The sequence below is a fragment of the Rhipicephalus microplus genome, unplaced genomic scaffold (genome assembly GCF_043290135.1).
Source record: "Rhipicephalus microplus isolate Deutch F79 unplaced genomic scaffold, USDA_Rmic scaffold_238, whole genome shotgun sequence".
Classification (NCBI taxonomy): Eukaryota; Metazoa; Arthropoda; class Arachnida; order Ixodida; family Ixodidae; genus Rhipicephalus; species Rhipicephalus microplus.
The window spans coordinates 1239-11715 of record NW_027464809.1 but is presented as its reverse complement, the minus strand read 5'-3'; the positions used below and the strand labels follow the sequence as shown (position 1 = coordinate 11715).

Here is a 10477-nt window from a genome sequence, read left to right as displayed (position 1 = left end):
ATGTGCATTCGGGTAGTCTGCTACACAGTGAGAGCTTAGGGTACGTGCACATCTGCAGTTCCCCTGCGTCCTGTCCAGCTCTTCGCCTGGCGGACGGAAGGTTTGGCGGACAAGGTAGACTGCCACAAGAATTTTTCCGACTGTTTCATTAGAAGCTGAGAAAGCCAGTGTTTTGAAGCGCCGCGAAACCATGCATGATGCGAGGTGGCACGCTTGAAGCCCTTGCTGTTCGTCCCGTGTAGTCTTCGCAAGCCAAATCCCTCCCCTGCTCTTTTCGGCACTAGAGCGGGAGAATCGTTTGGCTCATACGCATGGACACGCCATGTTCAAACAAGGTATACTGTGCCCGAACCAGCCCGCACCCCACGGACGTGAGTGGTGCTGTGGCATAAAGCTTATTGAGGTGGCGTTCCCAGCGCTGCGCATCATCTCTATAAAAGTTAAGCCGACTGTGTCTTCGCCGATCGCTTGGCTTTCAATCGGAACATGCGGGGTGCGACATCTGTATGGACGCAAGACTTGTGGTATTATCAGCCGGGGCGGCATGCTTGAACATATAGATAAACGAGGGAAGATAGATGAGCCTGACGAGTGCTGGAACGTGGTGTACAAAACGTAATTTCATTGTAAGGGGTTGCCTCTTCACGATGCGCAAAGCGCCTGAATATGAACGCATGCTAAGCGGAGGCAGAATAGGCTCTCTGCGATTCGCAGTAAAAATTAAAAAAAACGCACATGTTTCGTCTGTATGCTTCTTTATTGCTCTCAAGTTTTAGTCATTCGAGCAACAAATTGAAAAACAAAACTGCGCATGTACCCAATATAATTGAAGTGTTACGGGCTACGGTTGGCGACTTCAGATAAGATGAATCTACATAGAGGACGGACCTGCATCCCGTCCTGTACGTCGTCCCTTCATATGGGTGTGCGCGTCCGCGAGGAGGCCAAGCAGCGTTAAACTTGAAATTTGGTGAAATTTGGTCGATTTACGTGGCGCGTAGCTAATTTTTTGCAGACGTGATCGTGAACGCCCTATGTGTGCACAGCGCTCGTCAGCTCAATATGGTCAAACCTGCTCTTCATGTGAATGCATAAGCGACTTCGTGAGCTTTCCTATAGGCACCCGACAATAGACGAGAGATCGCGACGAAGCTCTTCGGGCCACCTCAGCATTGTTGGTACCGACCATCAGGGATACTAAGAGAACGGAACGCTCACTGAACACAGTGACACGCTGAAGTGTCAGTGCCCCTTTTAGCACGTTTTCAAAGAACGTTTCCTGGGTGCCTAATCAGCCGTGACCCCCTTGCCCGCAACTAAAAAAGAAAATTATATGCACGTGAAAGTTCGGTTTTGCTGCGTCTACTCGCTAGGCTACGCATTGGAAGGCTCGCTTATGCTGCGCCTACTGTTTGTTTTGGCGCTACTATCCGATCTCGTAAACTGCATTTCCGGGTGCCTATACTAGTGCTTTGTATTTTGGGGTGTTCTTGTTTCTAGTCCGTCGTACCTCGTCGACCAAGCATCCACTTTCTCTCTGATTTTGCAGATCGTTGTGAAACCTACTCGAGGCCTCGACCTCTTCAAGACGACGGTTCTAAGGCTCGGGCTGGGGTCGCCGGCGCACCGACAGTACTTCGAGACGCTGTACACGCACTACGGTGCCGGCGTAACAGACGGCGTCACCTTCGAAGATATGCTTGGGTTCGAGGCCGAGGTCTTGGAACCGCTTCTGCAGTTGTACAGCATGCCGGCCCGAGCGTACGTGTTCGAAAGAAGCCCCTACGACACATCCGGAACGTGGGAACGGTGGACCACTACCATCGCGAGGCACTACGACCTCACCGGAAGCGAAGAGGTGCGGGGACATGTTTACACTGAGAGGCGCGCTGCACCTTTAAGAGAAATATTGATGCTTACAACTAACCTGCAGTGAGCGCTTGTCACAAAAATTCTATAGACGAACTCCCCGATGGAAACCCTGATAGACCTCTTGCAAAAACGACGGCAACACCGGACGGTGGCGTCCATGGTAAAGGAAGAAACTACCGTAAAAGCGTGCGTCCGCTGGGCTACGTTCTTTTTTATTCCGCCTTCGTTATGCAAGCGACGTTCCATGCGACTGTTTTCACCACGACCAGGTGAGAAAGTGATATGTTTTGCCTTCTGCCTCTATATGCAGACAGGCTAGTTGAGTTTTACCGAATCAAGTCGACGAGAGAGCGTTCCTGCAACCGCAGCAACAACTTCAGCGTATAACTGCGTGGGACGCCGCTGCCATGACGAAGGCGGAATATAAAAGAACGGAGTCCAGTGGATGTACTCTTTTGTGGTAGTTTCTTCCTTTACCATGGACGCCACCGCCCAGTGTTGCTGTCGTTTTGACAAGGGTTCTATTGAATGCGAAGGAGCAGCGGTGCGCACGGCGTTCACCCGGCTGAAAAGGGCGTCACCACGGGTGCTAGAAGAATGGTTTGAAGCAAAACTCGGTGTAGCGTTTGAGCTTAAACCTCACAAACGCGAAAATGCACGCGACAGCGACGAGCGATGCTATGAGCGATAAAACAGGGCGTTCACGCGACGTGTCGCGTGATAGTTTTCGCGCTATCGCTCGGTTCACCAGATTTGCAAACCGTCGCCCATCGCCCGGAAGTGCTGTGCTCAAAGCACCGGAACAGGATGTACATGAATGACTTACTGCCGGTTCTCGTCATGTGCCGCGAAATCGCCACCTCCTCTCACTCACCTCTCTGCCCGAGTCACGCGTGCACAACGAAAACATAACGTAATGTTTATGCACGTGCACATAAAAAAGTGCTGCAAGGCAATAATAAACACTTTTCGTTCCATTACGCAGCAATATATCTTATTTTTAAATAGCATACCACTCACTACACGGTTTTTTTGGTACGAGTAGACGGCCTTATGCAAGCAACAGTGGAGTTCACTCGCCGAACCCGTCGCGTGAATGATGTTTGCCTGCGCTAGCGACTGTTCGCGCGAAGGCAATCTACGTCGCGTCGCTCGTCGCTGTCGCATGAATTTTCGTGTTTATGAGGTTTGGCCTTTACCTGGTAAGCATTTCTTCAAAACGCAAGGACACGGGAGGCGGGTTGGGTTTCGTGTACGTTTCATCGCAGATAAATGAACCGAAAGAGTTTTAGATGCGGAGCATCTTATACTCGCGCCTTGTAGTGCGCCGTCCGCGCCGTCCGCACCGCTTCTCGAACATTCGACAGCTGACGCGCGCGCATGCGCCGTCGCGCCGTCGCCCACTCTTCCACCATCTGTGCATCCCTTCCTCCTCTACACACCGCGCGCGCTTCACTCCTCCACCATCTGTGCACCCTTCCTCCTCTACACACCGCGTTCGACATCTACAATTCTCCTGATTCTCCAGTGGACGCGCATGTGGCGTCGCGCTTCGAGAACATTCAACAGCTGACAGTGCATGCGCCGTCGTGCTGTATATATACTCAAGGTCGGCGCTCGCTCGCTCAGTTGCCGCTCGTCGGTTGGTTTGTACGGCGCGTCGACGTCCAAGGTCGCGGTGAAATCAATTCCAACGAATCCACAAACACAATGATCGACGTCCCTTCGACCAGCGCCGCCCTTTCGCATACGTGTGTACGTGTTCACTCATTTGACACCCCCTCCTACAACCACGTTAACCAATTTAGCCATCGACCCAAGTAAGTCGCAATTTAACACCCCATTTCACAACCACGTTAACCAATTTAGCCATCGACCCAAGTAAGTCGCACTTTAACTCCCCGTTAACCAGTTATATGGTCCGCATCCTCCTCAGTGTTCCCCCGAGGGAAGCTGCGGGCAATTTTTTTTTTATTCGACGTTCGGTCGAGCTTTGAAAGAGGTGGAGAGGGCGAAGCGAGATAGAAGGGTGTTGCGGACGGAGGATCCGGCAGTTAGCTGCAGCTTCGGGTGCTGCGGCGAGCGTGGTGCGGGTGAGGGAGAGAGTGATGTCACGGTGCACCTGCGAGGGGAGCGTGACATTAACCAACGCCGACTAAATTTCAAGGCCGAAAGGCTGCCGCAGTGACGTCAGAGGTTGGGGGCCCAGTTGCCCAACTGAGCATGCTAAGTAAGACTTTTTTTCCACATCTTTTATTCGGCCCAATCTAGCCGCAGCAGCTGTGAGAGCGGGAGCGTTGGTTCTCCTAAAACGTAAACGAAACACAGGCTTTCCGCCGCGTTCGCGGCGTAACTGGGCCCCCACCCTCTGACGTCAGTGCGGCATCCTTTCGGCCTTGAAATTTAGTCGGCGTTGCGTTAACACGCAGCTGTGGCGGGACCTATGCTTGGTACCGCTACAACCTCTGCGGTGAGGGGAACGGGTTGCGGTACGTTCGTATGGACGCACGTACGTGTGGCGTTACACACGTGAGGCAAAGAGCTACTTCTCATCTAGTATTCAATAGCTATGTAGCGAGCGAAAGTAGGAGTTGTCATATAGGAAACTTTACTACCGTTATAGCGATTATATGGTTACACTTATCACCTACTCGGAAGAAGTGATACGTTTGTGGTTTTGCTATTCAGATATGCTGCAATTAAAATGTCATCCCACATAACATTGTGTGCATATGATTACCTTGCACACCACAATGACACCTTCCGATAACATCCTGTGCACATCCAACACGCATGGCCCCGCCGTGGTGGTCTAGTGGCTAAGGTACTCGGCTGCTGACCCGCAGGTCACGGGTTCAAATCCCGGCTGCGGCGGCTGCTTTTCCGATGGAGGCGGAAATGTTGTAGGCCCGTGTGCTCAGATTTGGGTGCACGTTAAAGAACCCCAGGTGGTCTAAATTTCCGGAGCCCTCCACTACGGCATCTCTCATAATCATATAGTGGTTTTGGGACGTTTAACCCCACATATCAATCAATCATCAACATCCAACACGCATGCATATAGGCGTGCACAGCCCGATGGATTAACAGGTACAACTTATCTAAAACGCTATAAGCAAACGTGGCTGTGCTCCTAGATGTCCGGTAGCCCCTTGGCTGACCTCCCTATAGGGAGGTCCAGTCCACTAGTTGCACAAAATGTCGTGGCTTCTACGCGACATGAGCAACTGAAAACAATATACTTTATAACCATTCACCGGCGCAGCATACGTTGTTTATTTGAGCTAACGATGAACGCAGACTTCTTTTTGATGCTACGTACACTTATTTTCATGATTCGCTATACTTGAATATTCGTGTAGACGCTCATCCGTTCACCTTTCAAGATTTTAACGCGACATTTATTTCGGCAGCTTCCCCGGAGTGTAGCCTGCTGCTCATTTTATCCTGAGTTGATAGACAGTTTGTTTCTGCGCGCGTATCGTACACAAAATAGCGTAACCTAGCTGTGACAGCGGAAGAGATAGGAAGAAACAAAGAGAGAGAGAGAAATCACAGCATAGCCTTCTATAGTAATGCGCGAAAATGCTAATGAGAACCGAGCATGAGGAGGACTGATGTGATGGTGAGGAAGATGAAAGTGAGCGGCGCGGCGTATCATTGCATAGTGAAATGTGGCATGGCAGGGGCATAGGGAAGCTAGGGTGAGGAGGAGGGAATGAAAAGGATGCCACCAGGTCCCCTGTTTTCTCTGGATTTGCACCAGCTGTGCGAAGCTGACCAATTTTTAGGAGCGAAGTACCTTAACTCCGCCCAATGTCCCTCCGTCCATAAACCGCCGCCCGCTGTCTACAACGAACGTAGAAACCGGAACATCTGTGAAGGACAAAAAAAATATCAAAAGGCTGTTAACCGGAACATACAAAATAAAACGCCGCAAATACATTGATATTTACACCCATCACTCAAATCACATGACAGAACACAAATTTAACAAGATCAAAATAATAGGCTGTTAACCAAAGCAATACAGAAGGCCATAATACATAATCTGATGCATACTGCTTCGCACCATCATCAGCATTTATTTAATGGATATGCGTGGGCGTTTTTTACATAACCAAGGCCTACGGCACGGCTTTATGTTCTTCCATAGTAGAGTAGCTCTTACTCTAAATCGTTAAGAACTTTTTCTAAGCACACATTACTGCAACAGCTTCAGCCAGAGAGGCTTTATCTAACAGTTCATGGGCCTAGTGCTATAAGCACTAGGCCAACGGGACAGACTAGTGCTCTCCCATAGTAGAGTACCAAGTACTATAAATCGTTAACCAGTTATTCTAAACACATTATGCGTATTGGCCAACAGTCAACTCACCTAAAGGCACCAAAGACCCTTATATCGTGTGCTACACATCCAGATCACGATCTCGACGAGCCACCGGGAGTATTTCCTGGTGGCGCTGCAGCTGATCGCGCAGAAGGAGACCGTCGTAGAGCTCGTCATCGGCTGGCTGTGTGTCCAGCTCACCTTGTGGTTCGCCAACCGACAACTGATCGCAAACTACCACGGCTACGGCGCGGATGTCGTGGCGCAACACCAGCGCGCGTGCCTGTCCTTCACCTTAGCGATCATGGGAGTGGCCCTGTTCGTGCCGTTCGTGGCGAGCGTATACACAGAACCGGTGCGTGCAGACGCTGCACGCATCGCCAGGGCCGTGCGTCGCACCGTGTACCAGAGCCTCGACAGGGCCACCTACCCTTGGTTTGAGATGGACGTAGTCTTCAGCATCATGAACATCGCCAGTGCGCATGACCTCTAGGCCAGGTTAGAAAGATCTCGCATAGCCCCTCTGTATTTACGCGAGACAACTCGAAAGCAGCAGCCGTCGTCTTTGTCTTCTCAGTGAATGCATTGATAAGCGTGTGCGGGGTTCCTCTTCAAGAGGGGAGGGGGAGATGGTGAGGGTTCGTCGCAGTTCCCCCTCCCTATCTTGTCAATGTATGGAGCTGGCTCTGCGCCCCCCCCCCCCCCCAACCTCGTGCGCACGCCTGTGGATGTATTGATCTTAAAAAGGAACAAGGCTTGACCGTGTTCATTGGTGCTCGCTCAAGTATAATACACAGCGCAGAACCTTACACAGAAAAAGATAATGATGGGGCATGCACAAGGAGCCTTCATTATCAAAGGGCCTACAATTGCGGCGTAGGTCTCGCGTGGTACTTCGTCATTTTTTCCTGCAGCCTGTAATACTCATTTTTTGTAGTACTAGGCACAGTGCGTACGTACCAGCACTATCTGCAATGGGGGTGTGTTGTAAGTTAGGACTATTCTTGTTCTACGTTCGGGTCTGCGCTATGCGGTCTGCTTAAGGAGCGGATTTATTCCCGCCTCCCCGACCTCCCTCTGTGCCTAATATGCAATTGCACTTCCCGCAGTATCGATGACATTAAAACCTACAGGTGCACCTCACCTGATTTCGTGTTAATTCAGAAATTGGCACAAACTGGGACCATCGTATGGAGTTCACGTGATTTAATCTCACGCGATCACACGCAATGACGTCGTCGTGTCAATGCCTCCAGGATTCGAGGCGCTGCAAACCTTTCTCACCTCACCTTGTCTTGCACTGCTCACATGATCGACCCAACTTTCACAAAGCGGTGATCTGACGTGACTACGACGTCGTAACGTGACGTTATCTCATGTGAACTACGAAATTTTCATTTTCCGTAATGTCATGATCACCGTCGTGGGTGGCGTCATAAAGAGGTGATGATATTTAGTATCCCTCGTGTTGACAACGATGAACAGTTTTCGTTTTGTTGAGGCATTGAAAGCTCCCGAAGTCTTCAAATACTGTCGTCGTCATCATAATCATCATGATCATTTATTTATTTATTTACCCTTAAAGGCCCTTTTCAGAGTATTGCATGAAGGGGATGGGGGGTACAAAGCATGACGAGCAGCATGTTGTTCTGTCTGCACTGTATGATCCTTTCGAGAAACTTCTGGGAACCACCATAGTGAAAAAAGCGTGCCAAGAAAATAGAAGCAATTCTGTACCTTTCGCACTGTTTCTGAAGTTTTCGGCGCTTCGATTGCTGGCCACAGGTTCTCCCGTTTTCCGGACATGGAGGTGAGCTTCGTGAGGAACGTGCGAGACACTGCTAACGCCCTCCGTCAGACAGACGCGGACGCCATCGGTACGCAGATTCATACGTGGATGCTGCGGGACCAACTGTACGCGTTCTTCGCCTATCCCGACCGGCTAGACTACACCCTCAAGCCTTCCGTACTAGCGCCACCTGTGTACCACGTGTCTGCGCCCGCGCCGGTGCGCCTGGGTACGTTCGGCGTCGAAGTGGCCAAGGCCACCATTTTCAGCTACGTCGACCTTCGTCACGAGGGACACAGCACCGATTGCCTAGATATCTTCCGAAGCTGCTTCTACACGGCAATGTACGAAGACGTAAGTCGAGCGAGCTCTAGGGGCGAAGCTCTTGAGAGATGTGGCTATAAGAGGGAAAAGAAAAGTGAGCCCCGTAACTGTCTTCATCAGGGTGCGACACCTCAGCACTAGCTCACGAGGAATGGGGGTGAGGAGGGATTAAAATGATAGGAATAAAGGTGTAGAGAGAGAAAGAGAGAGAGATGCGCTGGGACAGCGAGCGAGGACATATCGAGGGGATCGGAGAGATAGGAAAGATGGAAACACGGTCACAGAAGTCCAAGGACGGGGCACCACTTGCGAGAGCTCTTGTCGGCGTCAGGAGATGGCGTAGGGCAAGTCCAGTAGGTCAGAGCTGCGCTGTCGTCGGAGATCGGCGTCGGGAGATGACGTAGGGCCAGCCCAGTAGGTCAGAGCTACGCTGACGTCGGGGATCGCGAGGGCACAACCAGTCAGCACGGAATCCAGCGAGCGGCTCCAAGCTCCTGAGGACCTTGCCTTGTCTTTCATAGTGATCCCGGAATTGAACCGTTGCTATAGTAGAAATGTATGTGGGGCACAAAGACTTCACAATAGACTTCAAAAGAATATTGTATGTATCACAATAGACTTCAACCTATACATGGGCGTAAAGGTAAGAGATCGATGTTTCCCACGAAAATAAATCATCGATAAGGGTACTCATGAGTTGATCGCTACTAAAATGCGTCTAGATGTCTGTTAGATCTGATTATTATTGTGTCTAACAAGGAAAACAAGCCCTAAATGTATACTTTATTCTTTCAGGGAAACCCGTAACACAAAGGGACATTTCGAGCACTCTATCCGAAGAGATTTCCCGTATTAAAGTGGTATGTTTCGCCACCGGTATAAGGTGGTCGGTGCTTGGATTCACTTTAGAGGCATATACTCCAATCCGCCAATTTTGAAAATTCTTCTTGAATCGCCTAAGACGACAGCAAGAGAAAAATAATTAAAATTTTTTATCTCTATATACACTTGATGCCACTAATTTTACATTATGTGGGGCAACAGTCGGGTAACGTGTAGTTACTCACGGATACGATACGCTCAGCGTTGCCCACTTTTCATGATTAACTTCGTAGGGATGCGTGAATTTTTTTACTGCCACGAAACAGGGAAGCGAGGGGCACTGGCTAACACTACCGGGGATTAGGCCTAAGCACACATAAATACTCTACAAAACAGACAAGCGAGCGTTCCCCCCCCCCCCCCCCCCCCCCCGCAGTCGTAATTCAATTCGCAGAACATCGGGTATCGTGATTCGAAGGTTGGCATCCCGCCGACGGCAGGCGTAATTTTTCATTCGGATAAATGGCGACATCTGTAGGGCATAGATAAAACGGGCAAGTATGGAGTATGCGCAACAGAAACCTATGTCATGGTACTTGTATGCTGGTGTACATTCTCCACAGTGACCTAATAACGAGTTAGTTGCTTTTTAAACCGTGTTTTTTTATTTTTAAAAAGTAAAATATACGAAAATGGACGTGACTTTAATTAAGTTACACGAAGCGCCATAGCATATCGGTACCTTCGTTGAAAACCCGGTATTTTTTAGCGTAGTCCTTAAACGCCAGTCCCTGTCGGTGTCGTAACCGATAAACATAAAAAAAGTAATCGATAGACACAGACATGAAAAAAGTAGTCACAAAAAATATACGCAGAATCGAATAGGATTCGAACACGTGCCGCCTGCATTCTAGTAGTTTTCAACCCCACACCGATGCTGGTGCGTGAATCTCATTGGCAAAAGGACTTCATACAGGCGTCGCATCGGGCAAGGACCCAGGTGGTCGAAATTTCCGGAGCCCTCCACTACGGCATCTCTATGGTGGTTGTGGGATGTTAAACCCCACAGATCAATCAAATAAATCAACATCGGGCAAGGAATGCCGTCAATCTGTGGTGTGCAGCGAGGAAGAAGAGTAAAATAACAACCGCTCATCACGCGATGCTGATTACGCAACGATTGTGTGGTTTAATGCTTCCCACGTACTGCAACGTTCTCAGCTACAATTCTTCATCGTCATTAGCCACATGCAGGATCAGTAACGTGCATGTAATACCTTACAGACCCATAGCGGGTACCTTCGGTAATCAGGGTCGGTGTCGGTTGTAAGCGAGAAGTA

General features: G+C 49.9%; 1 protein-coding gene across 1 annotated transcript; it reads left to right on the top strand.

Moving 5' to 3' along the window:
* On the top strand, positions 1–6695 carry LOC119187783 (uncharacterized). The gene is made up of 3 exons (XM_075885671.1): positions 1–27; positions 1550–1858; positions 6294–6695. Exons 1-3 carry the CDS (start codon positions 1–3, stop codon positions 6693–6695), a joined length of 738 nt encoding a protein of 245 aa, XP_075741786.1.
* Positions 6696–10477: the final 3782 nt, after the last annotated feature.

Excerpts from the sequence above, each read along its gene's own strand:
- LOC119187783 (XM_075885671.1), top strand. The coding sequence starts at position 1 with ATGTGCATTCGGGTAGTCTGCTACACA. Across the intron at positions 28-1,549 it reads TTCGGGTAGTCTGCTACACA|ATCGTTGTGAAACCTACTCG; the intron begins GTGAGAGCTTAG and ends CTGATTTTGCAG. Across the intron at positions 1,859-6,293 it reads ACCTCACCGGAAGCGAAGAG|ATCACGATCTCGACGAGCCA; the intron begins GTGCGGGGACAT and ends CTACACATCCAG.